General features: G+C 31.5%; 1 protein-coding gene across 2 annotated transcripts in view; it reads left to right on the top strand.

The window, feature by feature from the left end:
- LOC129917968 (uncharacterized) overlaps positions 1–18,358 on the top strand; it is a 262,693-nt gene that overhangs the window by 50,483 nt on the left and 193,852 nt on the right. For both annotated transcript variants that reach the window (XM_055998235.1, XM_055998234.1), the window contains exon 2: positions 15,267–17,462. In XM_055998235.1, coding sequence (XP_055854210.1) covers positions 15,273–17,462 — 2,190 coding nt within the window. In that variant the 5' untranslated portion in view covers positions 15,267–15,272. The remainder of the gene's footprint in view (positions 1–15,266; positions 17,463–18,358) is intronic.

Here is an 18,358-nt window from a genome sequence, read left to right as displayed (position 1 = left end):
CAATAATAAATATGAAGACTTTAACTGGATTAGGGTACAAAATATTTACATTGTGGAATGACAAGTGTACTTAAGACTTTCTTTCCCTTTAAATGGAATGGCCTGTGCTAAAAAAAGCCAAAAGTCAAAAAACAATTCAGAAAAAATCCCTGAGAATACTGATCCCGAACAAAAAAACACAGTTTTCGATATTTTTAGTTTTTTTTTTCAAAAAGTAAAAGAGATTTTGACTTCTAGTTTTCGGTGTTTGACTCAAAATATATAAGTGAAATAAGAATTGGAAAAAAAGTTAGTACTTAATTGGGTAGATTTTTTGGAATAAAAACTGTTTGAACTGTTTTTGAATTTTTTTTCAAAATTTTGTGTTTGAAATTTTTTGTTTCAAAAACTATTCATCAAAAAACATTTATATAAAAACCAGAAAGTGGTATACCTTTTTCCTTTAAAAAAAGGTATCGTTTAGTTTTGAAAGTGTTGCCGTTCTCTTTAAATATTTTTTTTTTTGATTTAAGGTAGAGTTCTTAATTTAAAATTTTTTTCACATTCAAGTGCTTGGCAGACCGTTTTTGCCACGGCTGACTAGACTTTTTTTTTGCAGTTACATGCCTGGGGATGTCCTTAAACATATTTCATATGACTTAATACACAACCAAAAAAGTAAAAAAACTAAAAAAAATTAATTTAAAAAAATTTTTTTTTTTGTTTGTTTTGACTGTTTTGGTAAGGAAATTTTTTTATAAATTTTTAAAAAACATTATTATTATAGGAAATTTAATTCTCTACAAAATTTGTTAAGAACAATATCTCAAAATTATGCTTTGTTTACGAGATATATTGAAAAAACCAAAAAGGGGGCTTTTGCACCCCTATCTCCAGTTCCCACCCTCTCATTTAATAGCACTCCGCGGTTTTATCTTTTTTATAACCCATTGAACGATTCCTGCAATAAAACCCGTGAACATCTTACTTCCTTTCTGAAAGACATAATTAATAGCCGTAATTTTGGCGTTGGTGAAAAAATAGAAGGTTTGGTAATTTTCAGTTTTCTCGAAAAGTAAAAGAGATTTTGACTTCTAGTTTTCGGTGTTTGACTCAAAATATATAAGAGAAATTAAAACAAAAAAAAAATAATACTTGATTGGGTAAATTTTATGAAAAAAAAAAACTGTTTGAACTTTTTTTGAATTTTTTTTCAAAATTTTGAGTTTGAAATTTTTTGTTTCAAAAACTATTCATCAAAAAACATTTATATAAAAACCAAAAAGTAGTATACCTTTTTACCTTTAAAAAAAGGTATCGTTTAGTTTTGTAAGTGTTGCCGTTCTCTTTAAATATTTTTTTTTTGATTTAAGGTCGAGTTCTTAATTTAAAATTTTTTTCACATTCAAGTGCTTGGCAGACTGTTTTTGCCACGTCTCACGAGATTTTTTCTTTTGCAGTAACATGCCTGGGGATGTCCTTAAACATATTTCATAGGGGTGAATACTAAGCAATTACCTGCAAACTTTAGGTCGCTGGCTCTCGGTCTATTACCTATGCAACGAGTTTACTAAAAACAACTTGTATTTCAATTAGGTTTATATGCATTCTTTTTTTTTATTTAAAAAAAAAGATTTCCTAGAAAAAAATCCAATTGCTTTATGAATAAATACCAATGATAAATTATGTATGTTTATACATTTTTTTTTACTTACCTATTCAAAATCTATAGAATACATTTTTAATTTTGTTTATTTCAAAAAAAAAATATATATAATATCAACCATCACGTTCTTGTTGCCAAAATAGAATCATTAATTACGCACGTTGTTTGTTTATTTTTTTGTTTGACCGAACGTCCGTCGACCTAATTAAAAATCATCCAAACCTTTCCTTTTGGTCAATATTTATTTTTAAAATGTAAATTTTTTTGTTGCAAATTGAATCTGTATTTTCTCAGAAACACAGACTGAAAAAAAAAAAAATATTGAAAATCGCCGGCGTTCGGTCGTTATCTTATCGTAAACAATTTATTATGCAGAGTTTTTCTTTTCCATTTTTTACCCTGCGTTTAATTTGGTTATGTTACATTCTGGATCAATATTTTAAAGTGAAAATGCTTGAATTTTTTAATTTTTGTATCGGTTCAGAAAAGTTTCATTCTAAATTTTATAACCGCAAATTAATTTTTATCATTGCAAAATTTAAACTCAATCGAGTGACTTGGAGTGTATTGAATTTTTATATTTTGCATTTTCTTAATTTAATGGACTTGCTGTATTCAATCAGTCATCTGGTTATCTTGAAACTCATCTAAACATCTAGTTTACCAGAAAATCTGGTTACCATCCAGTTCAACTCGAATTTTTGCTTTGGTTATAAAAATTTTTATTTAATTTATTTATGGCGTTTTTTTTCGAATGTTGATAATAATAAATTTAAATGCTTCTGTAATATATAGGAAACCTGTAGTAGTTTAGTTGAATGTATTGGACACGAGTACCTATATGAGAAACATGTCTTATTTCTATTAGTGTCTCTGTCATTATTAATTCATCAAACATTTATTATATTTATTTTTTTTTGATGTCGTGCTATAATCATGTATGACACAGACATTATGTCTTGTTTTGTTTTATTAATTGATTGGATCAATAATAATTTTTTAAGGTGTAGCAGCTTTTTTGATGACTGTATTTTATGTGAATAAAATGAAATCATACTAATTAATATTTATTTTTTTTTCTTTTCTTGCAGGTAAGGACGATAATACATTTTATGAGTAAGTGTTTAAAGAATTGTTTGTAATGTTTAAAGTGTATAAATGGTTTGTAGTCATTAGAAAATAACATTTAATGGAGAAAATATCCAAAAGGAAATAATTGAACAAATATTTATTTCAATAAAATCGTATTAATCAGATTTTTCAAAATATAATTGTAAACAGATATACGTACAGATTTTTTTGATTAACTAATAAGAAAAGATTTTGCAAGCAAGTTAACAGTGTTATATATATATTTTTTTTTTTGATAAAAAATCGACTTGGAACTTCAAATGCGATTTAAAAATGTACTAAAGTTAAAATATTTTCAAAATCCCATAGGCACTTATTTCTATAGCTATTTACACAGGATGATTATTAGACCAGTGCCAATCCGGTTTTCAGAAGGCGCTGAGCTCGAATCCGAAGTCAAAAAAATTCTATCACATCACGTTTTTGAGATATTACCATGCAAAACATCACAAAAATAGTGTTTTGGACGTTCAAAATTCAATATCTCAAAAACTTTTCACGTTAGAGCTATTCTAATGCTAGATTCAAATTAAGAACGTCAAAGGCCATTAAAAAGTGTAATTTAGTTTCTATGGAAAATTATTTCTTGCCAATATTACTGCCATTTACGGAAAAATCGATCTTAAAATCGTTTTTTTGTGCTTTACAATTTTTTTTCAATATTTTCTAAAACAAGAGTATAGTTTTTCCACACAATCTTAAAAAACAGGTTTTAATCTTAATAATTGCACTCGAAACTTTTCAAAAATCAAAAATGTTTTCGGTCACTTTTTTGTTTGAAAAATACGCTTTTTTTATAAAATTAAATCCGTCAAAAATCCAAAAATTAACTGTTTGCTCAAAAACATTTTAAATAGATAGAAAATATAACAAAGTAATTTTTGGCCAAGTTTTGTTAAAATCCAACCATTTTTGTAAAAGATAAAAATAAAAAATAGAAAAATTGTATTTTTGCATTTTTTTAAATAAAAAATGGTTTGAGTAAAAGTTGTAGACACTTTTACGATCTACAACTTTTGCTTTTAATTTTTTTCGATAGAAGGTCTACTTTTGACAGTAATCGTAAAAAACCACGATTTTTGACACCCACATCACTTTTTCGCCCACCCACCCCCTTTCCCCCAATTTGTTTATATAAAATTTTTCTATTTAGAAATATCTTATTTGTATAGCCATTCGATATTGTAAAGCTTCAGATTTGTTTCTCCAAGAAACAAAAGTATATTTTTCTTATAGTTTCCGAATCCGAAGTCAAAAAAATTCTATCACGTCATGATATATTCGCATTAAAGTATCACAAAATAAAGTTTTTTTTTAGAAAATCTCAAAAAAAAAATACTATATCTCAAAAACCAGAGCTGACCAAATTTGTTTAAGTTCGGATTCAAAATCAGCGCACTAAAGTCCATTAGAAAAGTATACTTTTGTTCTAGGGAGAAAGATATATTAATTAGAGATCAGTTTCTTTATGGTAAGATATGCCAAACCTACTAAACTTACTTAAATTAAGATATCTCGGAGAAGAAAAGAGATATTTGAAAGAAAAAAAAATAAGTTCTTTCATAAACCGTAACAATTTTAACTGAAAAAGATTACATTATGCCAAAATATTTCTTTGAAAACAGAAAAAAATAGGTTTTTGAGGTTTTTAACGGGAATATCTAAAAAAACGTGACGTGCTAGGTCAATTCTGACTTTGGATTCGGAATTAGCATACAAAAATTCTTAGAAAAGTATAGTTTTATTTAAAGGAGGATTTCCTTGCAGACCAGTGTAATGGTAGAAACTCAGTACAAAAATGTTATTCTTTGTAAATGTGTTAAAAAAAATGTTTAGATCTTTTTTGGTTGCTAAAATATTAATTTGTAAAGTTGTTCATTTTTTCTTGCCCATGATAATTTTTGACTTTAAGCCCAATTAAAATATTGTTTTATTGATTGTTTAAAATTTGCCACATCCAGTGAAAGCGCATTCCACTTTTTATTAATCAAAGATGCACAAATGTGCATTTCATAAAATTACTTACATTTTAAGAAACAAAAAATTGTGGCAAAGCTTTAAGCATAAAATAAATATGCATAAAAACCATGTTGTTTCTCCTTTAGTAGTTACAACATTTGAAAAATTATCAAAAACCATAAAGACGTAAGTGAAAGAGTCAGAAATCGACAGAGTTGAATTATATAAAAAAAAATCTTTTAATTTCTGATAAATTAGTTCAGCTTTTGCTTTAGATACAAATAGACGTTGTTTGTTCCTACACTTTTATAATCACATTTATGTTTTTTTTTTCATTTTTGTTCCTTATAATTGAATAGGATATTGTTAGCTTGATGTCTCGAGGTCATTTGATTTCTATGAATTCAAAAACTGTTCAAAACCTGTACATATCCCATCGCCATAATGTTTCAAAGGAACAAAGGATATACAACACGCGCTTTGAATGTTAACACAAAGAAGGCATCACAATAATGTTCATATACAAAAGCACCTGTCGATTCAATGAATCCAGATTTTTCTTTTGTATTCGTCGCTGTTGTTGTCGTCGTGTCGTCGTCGTCGTTATAAAAAAAAAAGAACTCAACAACACGCTATCGTTGATTAGGGGATAGGTTGGTAGGTATTTGTTTTCTCTATTCGTGCCTGAAGAATATAACTTTATGGTTTTTACTTTCTCCTTAATTAAGGGTGTTCATTTCAAGCCTTTAAGTATTTCGAATTGCTAATGAGTAGAGTACGCTGGAGAATTTCCATGGCAAGTGGTAATCTGAAAATTGTACTTCCGCAAATATGTAAAGAATAATATGTGAAAGTCAATAGAAAAAAAAAAAAAAAAATGAATATATAAACAAGTAAGGATAATGATAATTAGTATGCAAAAGAGGCGCACGTGATGTGTTTTTTTTTTTTTTTGTTGAGATTATAAAACAAACTTAATAATCTTTATGGAATGAAATAAGCTAATTTTGCCGCATAATTGTGATGGGATAACAAATATTAAGAGTTTGATTTAATCAATATTTTCTATTGACTTATATTTGTTGTTTATTTTTGTATGTGCAGATAAGAGAACTTAATGTAGGTACTAACATAAGTATGAGATTTTTCGGCGACTGACATAAAAAGGTAAATGAACAAAAATGTTTAAATGGTTGCCTGATGATTGAAGATTATGGTTCAAAGTGCCTTTTTAACGTCTTTGAGTTTTAAGATATTTTATATTTGCTTCATAAATTTTACACCCTTATTCCAATTTGCAAACTATCAATAGGTAATGATACTTAATAAAAATTAAATTTCGATATATCATTCACAAAATTTTTGAAAACAAATAATGATGCTGTCTCTTTATAGTTGAAATGTAATTGAAAATTCCATCAACAAGTTGATCCAGTTTTCCCATTATTTAGGTTTATTGACGTTTGAATTCTATTTTCCAAAAAAAATATTGAAATAGAAGCTAATGATAAAATCTGGCATCCCTTGTTTCTCTTCGTTTCTATTATTTTTAACTTTTTTATATATATTTTTTTTATCAATTTCTCTCTATGAAAAAAAAATGTGTCTCAATTGTTGACCAATCTCCTTAGGCACTTAGACTTCTACATTTTACTTAATAGTTTTTTTTTTTTTTGTTTCTACTGCAGCTTTTCACAAGGTACAACGACTTGAGAACGTCATGTCCACTTCACTTTTTTCCAACTTACAATACTTTATGTCTTCAAAATCGGCTTACAAATAGTTAAGAAGAAACACAAAACACAAAGTTGCACATTGTTGTTCCACTTGATCTTTGTGCAAACTAAGTAAAAAAAAAAACAAACAGCATGAAAAAAATTACTCCAAAGCGTTGGCCTCTATCTATTTTGCGAGACCAGAAAACTAACTAACAAACAAACTGAAGCTTCAACACAAAAAAAAATTCAAACTTTACGTTTGTCTGTCGCGCATAACAAAAAAACAAAAAATAGGCTAGTGCCTTTTACTGACAATTAATCACTCCCCTGAGGGAAGACGAGGCACAGTTGGGCGTATAAGCATAAAAGAACAAAAAAAAAAAACAAAAACGTCACATTTGCATATGTGAAAAGTATAGTGTCCCAACTTTTTTGCTATTGTTTCTTCTTCAAATGAATGCATGAAACTTTTTTTTCTCCTCTCCAACCCTCTAAACAAAAGAGAAAATCCCTAATCTACTCCCATTATACTTTTTTTTCTAAAAAAACAACGTCGACGACTTCAAAAAGCCTATACCGACCGACCGACCAACACCTGAAGCCAAACAACAATCACCCACTGCAGCAAAAATAAACATACGAGTATAACTTCATTCATGTGAACAAGACTCAAGGCGTTTGGCAAGTTGCAAGTTTGCCAGCAGCGCAGAGACTGCAGTGACTAATCCTTTCCTTGCAATATAACGACGACAAGACGTTGTTATAATGACGACAGTCTGCTGTTGTTGCTGCATGACGAACGGTGGTTGTTGCATTATTTGGAGCGGATCGATTGTTTTACAATTGCATTGGTCAAGTGCGGCCAGTAGGTATCGGTTCAGCAGTAGTAACAAGCTATAACAAGAGTTATGTAGTTATGACAGTGGAATGGTGGTATAAGTAAAGGTGCTGAATGAGTGAACACAAATGGCCGCCAAAGTTATATACCTATGAAAGCGTTCAATAACTCGGGTAAGCTTATGGAGGACGGACGGTGTACAGGTTTTAGTGCAAGTGGCAAAATCGACTTAAAGGGATTATGCTTTATGCTCTTTGGGTTGCATTGGGGTTGGGTATAGGGGGGTGGCTTGATGAAGCGCCGCACACGGTAATCGGACTTATGAACGAACGCTTACTTGTAAGGCACTTAATCTTTTCTATAAGTCTGTGTTAGTGTTGCATATTGGAATTAAGCTGAAGGATGAGGAAGAAAACTCAACAAATGACAAGAACAAAAATTTTAATTTATTGCTTATTCCCTACCAATATACCTCACAAATAACATAGTTACTGTTCAAATAAAAAAAAAAAATCATGTGTGCAATTCACACTTGGTAAAAGTGAAACCTAAAAAAATCGAAAAAAATCTACAACAAAATCAATCTTTTTTCTCTTCTAACACCATTAAATCCATTTTTTTTAAATGACAACTTATAATAAATTTTATATCATCTGAAAGCTTATTATTTTACCTTTTATATGACGCTTCAATCATATATCTACCATGGCTACAAAAGAAGTAAGAAATTTTTAAAGCCAACCATGTCGAAATTTCAAACTGAGAGAGAGCAAATTTTTATATGATCTAGATCAAAAGATATAACGTGTTTATAAAAAGAACATCTTTTCACTGTTATCTCAGGATTTTGAATATGCAATGGATTGAAATTTTGTACAATTATAGTTTATTTAATTGCCTAAATTTATTAAAACAAAAAAGTTATAACCAATTGATTTTTCCTGTCGCTTTTTCGTTTCATTGTGTTTCAAATCACTACGATACTAAAGAAGTTTTCACTTCAAAAACACAAAATAAATATCTAAATAGAGAGAAACATTATTTTGACAGGTGAAAACAAAAAGAATAAAGAACTTATAATTAAAACCACAATATAAACACACCTTATTTTTTTCTCGTCTCTAAATAATTAACAAGCACTTAGCATTGTAGCCATGTTTGTATGCATGCCGGTTTTCGGTGTTGAGTCGGTCTCGAGTTATAAACTATTCATTTCCAACACTACATTTAGCAGCAGATACATTGTTTAGCTTGTAGCCATTAAAATAAATTAGTACACATCACAAAACTATCGTTCGATTTGAGTAAAACAAGAGTTCATGGAAGTTCAAAGACCGATTTATAATCAAATTTGTTTGTTTGTTGTTTTTCTTTTTTTTTTTGTTAAGTGTGAATTGAAAAGTGGATAATTGAAGAGATATAGGTACCAAATAGGTAATAGTATGTTGATGCGGGCTGAAGTTTTTTTTTGTATTGTAAAGAAGAGAATGCCGACATTGTTTTGTATTTGAATAACAAAACTTGGCGTAGCTAATTGATGCTAATTTTTATGTTTTCAACTTTGTTTTTAATTTTTGTTATTTCAAGAGTTTTTTTTTGTATAACTTATAGAAGTTGTGTATTTGGGTGTTGGTAGGTAAAGAATTCAAATATTTAACCAAGAGTACAGATTGAAAAAAAAAATATGAAACGAAAACGTTGCAAGCCTGCCGCTGTAGTTCATTCTCATATAATTTTGTCATTTTCAAAATGCCAAAAATTCAGATTTAAATTAAATTTTTTTTCAGAATTTTAAAAATTAATTCTTTTCAAAACTCATCATATACACTTCATTAGTAAAAAAAATTAAGTTTAAATAGTATTTAAAAAAAAAAAGTTCAGTACCAATTTTTGTTTAGGTTTTTTCGTTATATTAATATTATTTTTCCTATTAATAGAAAGAAAGGTAGGCCTAAAAACTCCTGGTACAAGCAAATGCAAAACCACCAGCATTCAGTTGGCCTTAGAAATGGAACAATACAAAACCGGGAGGCTTGCCGCCGATTTCTGAGGTCAACCCGGCGAACCCCATAGGCGGATCACTAGTGTGAAGCAGTTACGTGGGATAGTTATGATCCCCTCGACATCGAGATCATAACAGCGCCGAGAAAAAGGAAGAAGAAGATTTTTCCTATTTTAAGTAATTTACATATTGTTGAAAGTTGCGCATTCCACTTTAAAGGGGACTTAAACCCTTCTTCAATAAGATTTTTGTTCTTTTTGTTAAAGTAGCGTCGTATCTTCTATTGGTAATGTAAAAAAATTAGGTAAATCTGTTTTTAGAATTAATTAAACACCGTTTCAAATGATTTTTTTACACAAAACCAAGTATGTTATTCGAATTCTTGTATAAAAACTTAAAAAAAAAATAAATTTTGATAATCGTTAGAGCCGCTTAAAAAAATAATTTTTTTAAAGAAAATCGCTCCAGTAGTTTAGGCTGTAGCTCGAGGTACATACAGACAAACAGACACAGATTTGAGGGACCCACTTTGTTTGAATTCTCTATCATCGTAATTTCATGTCTGATTGTTATCTTGAGTATTTTTGAACGATTGTTAACGAGATTAGTTGTTTTCCAATTTTGCAAAAAGGATCTAACTTATTTGAAGATAATAAAAAAAGAAAGAAATAAAAACCTCAAAAAGACCATATTTCGGAAATGTGATCTTACTTGCTTTTAAAGCAATGCGGCACGATTCTTCCACAAGCTACTTAAGACACATGAACGCATGCACAGTTTGAACAAAAAAGAAAAAAAATCATTAACTACTTTTCAAATTTTTGTGGTATCACATTACAAAATCCTTTCCGCATATTCAAAACATTAACTTTTTTCTTGATTCCTTATCTGCACCTAAGCCTGGACAACACCAGAATGCCAAACAACTTGGCAACATGATAATCTTCTTTATTTTTTCCTTCCCTTCAAAATATATATGAGATATTTATTTTTTTTTGTACTTGAACTTCAATTTGTAACATGAGCAGCGGTGTCATGTAAGAACGTTTACCTAAAAAATGCAAAAAAAAAATCCGAAAATGACAGGGAAGAAATTGAAACTGCAAATAACCATTAATCGCCAGGTGAGAATTATTCCCCTTCTTCCGAACAAAAAAAAGGCAGAAACAACAAATCCAATTAGACTCATCAATTCATCGGCTTATAAAGAAAAAAAAATACACAAACCTGATACTATACGATCGGACAGGTCCATCGACAACACGACTCGACGGTTGGTAATTTCGTTCGGCCTTAACTGCAGCGAAACATGACACGGAATATTCGTTTAAATTACTCTGTGACGCAGCAACTTGTGTGTGGACACACAGTTACCTCATCTCGAAAATAATTATTTCAATATTAAAAAAAAAAAAAAACAAGAAAAGGAAGATGGAATAAAAAATTATTAACCACAACGATGACAAAGGCGTGACCATCCTGAATTGCACTTAAAGTATGTCATCGAAAAATTAACTCAGCTTGGCACTGGGCGCGGAACTGGGTAAACACAATGTAAAGTCTTAAATTGAAAGCGACATTCTTTCATGGTTGTGTTTTTTTTTTTCTGTGGGTAGGTCGATGATTCTTTAAAAAAAAAAAACAACAAAAAGATAAAAGGATTATTTTCTATCACAAAAAAAAAAAAAAACAACCGTACCTTTTATTGTGACAGGACATAAAAAAAAAAGATACCAAAGCTCATTCGTGGCTCGTGGTACTTAAAATACAGAAGTTGAAATCCCCTTAAACAATCGAATGACATGAAAATAACAAAAAGGTGATTTGAAAAACTGCCAATAAGAACAGTGTTAAAAGCAGGTTAATGAAAGGATACAACACAGTCGCACGTAGTTGCACATAAAAGAAGCTTACTAAAAACAAAAACACGTTTACTAAAAACAATGTACCTATTTAACGGCCATTTTAAAGTAACGACTTTACTCCAGTTTATCTCCTTGAAGAAGTAATCTTTTTTCTTGAAACTTGGTTGGTCTTAAGGGCTCATTATAAAGTTGATATTTTAGAAGTTTCACGAAAAACTAAATAAACGTAGCCAAATTATTCACAGATACCTAAAGCGGTAACGGAGTAGACGCATACAAGTCTTCTGCTGCGTTACCGTCTTTGTTTGTTAATAATTTAGCTATTTTGAATTAGTTCTTTTTAAAACTTCTAAAACTTCAACTTTATCATGATCCCTTAAGACCTACCAAGTTTGAAGAAAAAATATTGCTTCTTTAACGAGATAAACTGGATAATAAGCGTGAAAATGTCCTAAAAATACAATAAATGGCCGTTAAGTTCTTTCAGGATATTGATTCATTCATACTTGAACTAAACTTCTTTAAGCCAGAACCATAATTGGCGAATGGAGTCGGAAGCTACTGTCAATTGTTGTTGTTTTCTTTGTATTTTCGATAAGTTTTCATCCGTCAAGTGCGGTTGCGAGCGCTGTTCCCCTCCGTTTCATTGAGTATGGAAACATTAGCAATGAGTTTTTTTTGGAACTTTCAATTAGTGTAAACCACACAAGTTTTAAGTCCTTTGTAGTTTTAAAACAATTTTCGAAACAACCTCGATAGTGTTCAAATATTGCTTTTATTGAAGGTTTCTTCATTAAAATCGTTTGGGTTGTTTTTCAAGAAATTAAACTCTTCCAAAATATTTATATGGAAGTTTGCGTTAATTTTTGTTGAAGATTTAAATTTTAAAGATAATTTTTATTACATAATCTAATGAAAAGTATGAATACTCGCCTAATCCGTCGTTACCAATTTTCCGCCATTAATTTAACTTAGCTAAATGCAATTTTTCAATATTCTACAAAAGTGAATAGTTTTTTATTTTATATAAACTCATGACTTTGATCTATGTATGTTATTCTTAAAATAGAGCAAGTTCATTTAACCCTATTACATCTTCCATAATAATGTAATTCAAGTGTTTTTTTCAACTTCCATAAATAAATTGATTAATGCTGATTGAATAAAAAATAACACAACACATTATTCTACTCTCTAATAAATATAGTTTATTTAATGCACATTAAACTAGAAGCAATTCCCAGTGTCAACTTTATATGATAAAACTCCAATTCAATCTGGTTTTGATTAACTGGTATATGTAGAGCAATATGGTAAGATTGTTATGCCTGGCACTAACTAGTTTAAGTTGGACTCAAATGTGCGAATGCAACATGCTGCTGACATGCTCGTGACCTATCTTCTAAACACACACATTGTATTGATTAAGGAAGACGTGATTTCTTTACAATACAATTGAGTTGTTTATTTTAACTGTTAATTTTTTTTCTCTTGTTAAAATTAATTTGTACAAACAGTAAAGTCAATAAGGAATTAAGTAGTTTATTTTATGATTTGAATAAAAGGCACTTGATCTCGGTGGCAGTAATGTTTGTTGTGATGGTTGTGTTTATTTTGTCTGAACCTTGTATTAAAAAAAAACTGACATTGCAGATGATGATGATGATTTGATAAATATTGAAGTTTGTTTGACTTTAATTTAAATTAACCCTGAGACAATACTGAGACTTGCTGACTAGACCACAGAGACTAATAAAACCAAACACAAATTGAAGCTAAATAAATCCACTTTTATAAAGACTTGATTACTTGAAGGCTTTAAAATTGTTTTGTTGTTATACCTTTTAAACAAGGTCTAGATTTTGATAATTTTTTTGGTTTTCGATTAAAAATGCTACAAAATGGCAAACCAACTTTATTTAATTTTTTTATTGAATTGTTGATAAAAATTAGGTAGTTCATTTTTATACAAACGTCTCTAACTATTTTGTTTTTTGCTGAAAATGCATCTTAGAGAAATCAAACTGCATATTTTTTCCAAGCTCATATTCATTTAAAAGTTTTTAAAAATTAAGCAGATCAAGTTCTTGCGAATATTTTATTAATTTATATGTTTCTCCCAAACAAACGACTTGTTTCCTTTTATTATTTAAAAGTTTTTATATAGTTTAAATATTAATCAAAAAAATTAAATTAAATCCACGACTGGATCACACGCACTTGTTCTTAAAATTCAATACGAATATCTTTTAAATGGGTAAATCAATCGATTTAAATGCAGAGACGTTTTATGTAGAGCCCCTATAAGAATATACATCTTGCTTATTTGATAATGATGACTTTTCAATAAATTAGTGAAAACGAAAAAAAAATTGTGTAGAGCGTTCAATTTCCTACAAGAATATGTAAAGAAATTTGCTTAAAAGTCGATTAAAAAAAAAAAAGATTTTTTTTTTTTAATATGAAATTGATGTGAAAATAAAAAACTTCGAAGCGCAGGATCTTCCTATTAATATTTTGTGACCCATCTTAATGTATAAGCTTCAAGATCCGAAGATTCTTCACGGATTCCTGCCTTTGGCGAGGTCGAAAAGCTTGAGAAAATAGTTGAGAGGTAGGCAGGGAGACTTCGAAATCATTTCTTATATATGAAACTCGTGTATGTTGACAGAAATTATTATTCAGGATCTATAGAATTGGGCTGAATCTTAAGAGTTAACTACGTGAACTTCGGGGTCAACGCAATTCGGAAAAAAACCTGATTAAAATTATTTCTATAATGAAAGTTGATTTTCAACTTCCCGTAGTTAAAAATTGCTCATTGTCGCATAATTTCTGCTTAATCACACCACAAAATAGTTCTGATGACCTCAACTATTGTAGGTACCTCCTTTCATGTTGTTTTTTTTATCCCGGGTGCAAAATTAAAATAAACATGAATTAACCATTTTTTTTTATAGCAACATTTTATTAAATATTCCGCATAACTTTAAACATCGCTTTAATTAATTTCATTATAATCACACCTCCCCTATTTAATATTGCACAAACTCATGTAGGTATCTTTAAAATGTAAATATTTTTATTTTCCATTAAAAGCAATAAATAATCAACAATTTAATAATAAATAATTCAATTGTCTCAACCTTTTGCATAAAATAATTTAGTTCGTGCTGCTAATAATTCACAATTTCATATTTGCATAAACTATCCACAGTTCGAGCAAAAAAAAAAATATAAAAATATAAATTAATTAAATAAATTCAAAAATGGCACGTTTATGTAATATTTTCCCACCTACATTTAACAAACATATAATCATACATACAACGTGTACCAGTGTACCTACAATATTTTACCCTCAAACCAGATTGTCAATAAAATGTTTCTGACAATTTATTGTTTTCATATGAAATTATTACACTTAGCTGAATAACGCTTAAAAGTGCCATAAAGCTTATTTGAATTATAACTCAAAACACGTTATTTCATACGTATGAAACATTTTCGGTTGTTTGTCATTTATATGAATGAGCGTATGCGTTCGTATGTAGAGTTAGTAGATACATCATTTCCGATACATATATGTATTTCTCTATATTTTATTCATATAGAAATTTTATGGTATTAGGGGTATGTGAGTGTTTGAATGTCTACTGCAATTTGAAATTGAAATTTATGTTTTATTCCACGTGCTTGTTCGGAAATAAATTCTTTAGTTGAAATAAAACCGAAATATGAGTTTGGAAATTATTTTCAATTAACCATCATGTTGGTATACATGGAGGCAAATGCACCACAAATGTTAAAGTAAACCATTTATTGCTTTGAAGTGATGATGGTTAAGAAGCCTGCAAAGGATATGAACAAATATTTGCTTTATTCGACAAAAACTATTCAAATGACATGAAGCATGATTTTAGGATTTTTAATCTTCATAAAATTCGTTTAAAAATTTAAGATTAAAGGAGAAAAAAATAAAATCTTTTTCACTTCGTTTTTTGTCTTCAATTCTATGCTATTTATTTTTTTGCTTCAATGTTCCAATACATATATAAATTTCAAAAGATTTTTAACAAATGTCTATTTTTTTCTTTTCCATTTACAGATTATTATGGAAAAAGCGAAAGCATATATAAAAAATGAATTACGTGGGGGTTCCTTAATGCAATCGGAACCCCCGCCACCACAATCACAATCATCTGCACCAGCATCATTATCGTCGTTGGGCCAAACACATTCGTCTTCTACGGGAGCGGCATCATCAATTCCGCCAACACATCGAACGTCTCCACCAGAAAGTCAACACCAACAACAACAACAGCAGCAACAACAGCAACAACACCATCAACTTCTTCAACATCATCATCATTTGCAACAACAGCATTACCAACAACAACTTCAACAACACCACCATCAGCAACAACATCTGCAACATCAGCAGCAACAACAGCAACAACAACAGCAACAACAGCAACAACAACATCAACAACAGCAACAACAACAACAGCATCATCATCATCATTCAAAATCTAATAGCAGTAGCAGTCACAACCACACAACTCCTGAAGTCATCCCGCTTTGTTATGTGTGTGCTGGTCAAGGAGGCTTCGAACCCATACGGGTTCGCCCTAACCCGGAAAGACTCACAGAGCCATACTTTCCATTTTTAGAGAGACATGAAGCCCCTGTTGGAGTTCCACAGCTGCAAGCTACACAGCAATATGTTATGGCTTGTATGCTCTGTTATCGGTCACTCACCGAACAATGGGACGCCTATGAACGGGAGAACAAACCGATTCTACAGCGGATATATCACATGAAACGGTTGGATGGGAAAAACTACATTGGCGCTGATATAGCCACACAGGGGGAATATGCTGCCCAGATGTTGGGACTTAGTGCTGAGCATTTGACCACATCTGGCGGCGATCGGAGTTCCGGTGATCGAGGTGGAGGTGGGGAACGAGGTCCCAGTTATCCATCGTCAGCGTACTCCTATCCAAATTCCGTGCAACGACCAATGTCCCGAGAATACGGACAGCACCCGATGGCAATGCATGCGTCGCCGCAACCTCCACAGCAACATTCTGCAGCGGCTTCACTTCGCAATGACTCCCCACATCGTCCAACATCCCGCAATGACTCACCGTCACACCATCAACAACAAAAAGCCGACTACTATGGAAAGAGTCCTTCGGTGAGCTATCCTCCCGGTCAGAGGCCGTCAAGTCGCAATACCGAAAAATCCCATAGTCGTCCTCATTCTCGCGAAAATCCTCACCATTCATCGTCGCAACATCAAATGTCCGCCCTGTCGCCTCAGCAACAAGTTGCTCGTCCCACGTCGGCACCATACGATGGCATCAATATAAAACCGTCCTCGTTTGCCCATCATAAGCTCAAACTTGGCCAGATCTCCTACATGAATTCGATATCTGGACCGAATTACCCCTCGCAACAGCAGCAACATCATGCTGCTGCAGCAGCGGTCCAACAACAGCAACAATACCAACAACAACTTCACCAACATCAACAGCATCAGCTGCAAATGCAGATACAACAGCAACATCAACTCCAACAACAGTACCACCATCATCAACAACAACAGCAACAACAACACCAGCAACAACAACAGCAACAACATCAGCATCATCAGCAACAACAACAACAGCAACAACAACAGCAACAACATCAACAGCAACAACAACACCTGCAACATCAACAACATATGCAACAACAGTCCTACCATCATCTTCCACCGCAAACATCCCCGCACGAATACGGTAGCAGCAGTAAATCACAAGCTTACGGATCCAGCAGTGCTGGCATTCATCCAGCAGCACCACCGCCACCCGTTCCATCGACGGTGCCAGTACCAACAACGGCTCCAGCAGCAAATCCCACCGAAGATGAAGCAGTTCTCGATTTACGAAACTCACATCATTCTTCGCCAATTGTTCAGCCACCGTCAGCATCACGAACGCCAACGTCACAACACGCGTCTTCGAATACCACAACGCCCAATCCGGTGGAAGTTGGAATTCTCGATTTATCAATGCCCGATAAAAACTCAACAACGGAAGTGTGTTATGTTTGTGGGGATGAACAACGTCGCGGCAGTTTAATCGAACTGAATACATGCAAACCGAAAGAATCAAAAGATCGCGATCGTCCGTATTTTACGATATTCAACGAAACCCATCCGCGTCCGGCCAGATCGCGACCCAAAGATCCACGCGGAATGATACAGGCTTGTCGATTGTGTCACGATCATTTAATGCAACAGTGGAATAATCATCAGGTGAGTTTATCTTTACAAATATTTCAATATTCTATAGAAACAAAAAAGAATGTTTTCAAAGAGGTCAATCCTTAATTTTCCAAACGTGTCCCAATTTCGGTTCCCTTTTCATATTTTCATAATCAGAAACTATTAAGATTTATTCTCGAAATTATCCTGTGTCACCCGTTTCTTCCATTTCGTGTCAAACCGGCATTTGAAAACACAAAGTAATTACCAAATTTCTATACCTTCATGAACTTCTAGGAGGCTTCTTTCTTTTTTGAGAACAAGCCCTCTTTTTCCGCCTTTTGTATTTACCCTCCTTCTGTACCTCCTTTTGATTGAATAAATTTCTTTGTCGTATGCTACAGAGAGTGAATTTGAACATTAACTATTTAAACTTCAACCCAATACCTTGCAGATTACATAAAACTCAGTCTTCTTCTAAACCGGCACCCTATTATTCATTTCAATTTTAGGTTTTTGTGTTGGTTTTTTGATAATTAGATGGTATTAATCCGAATAAATAGGGGTTTCTGTAGCCATCAAAATAAAATTAATTGGTATAATTAGGGGAATGTAAAATATCTGAAGAAGAGTTGTTCGCTGAAATGAGTTCTTACGCAACTATAATTACGCTTGAAAGAAACCTGTTTTTTTTTTTATTTTTATAAAAGAAAGGAGGTCATTGTCAACCTTGAAAGGCTCCTTGATATCAGCACATCATAATAGGCATTATTAAGAAGGGTTGGTAAATGTTCAATTGATTTCATTATTTTAAACAATAATATTATAATTCGTAAAAAAAAAATTAAGAAAAAAGTACTCATACGCCACAGTGACTATTTAAGTTTAAACTCTACAAATTGATAGTACACTTTCTGTCGCAGACCAAATAATGAAATTAGGTACCT

The sequence above is a fragment of the Episyrphus balteatus genome, chromosome 4 (genome assembly GCF_945859705.1).
Source record: "Episyrphus balteatus chromosome 4, idEpiBalt1.1, whole genome shotgun sequence".
In the NCBI taxonomy this organism is placed as follows: Eukaryota; Metazoa; Arthropoda; class Insecta; order Diptera; family Syrphidae; genus Episyrphus; species Episyrphus balteatus.
The sequence above is the reverse complement of the archived record's forward strand: the minus strand, read 5'-3'. Positions and strand labels throughout refer to the sequence as shown.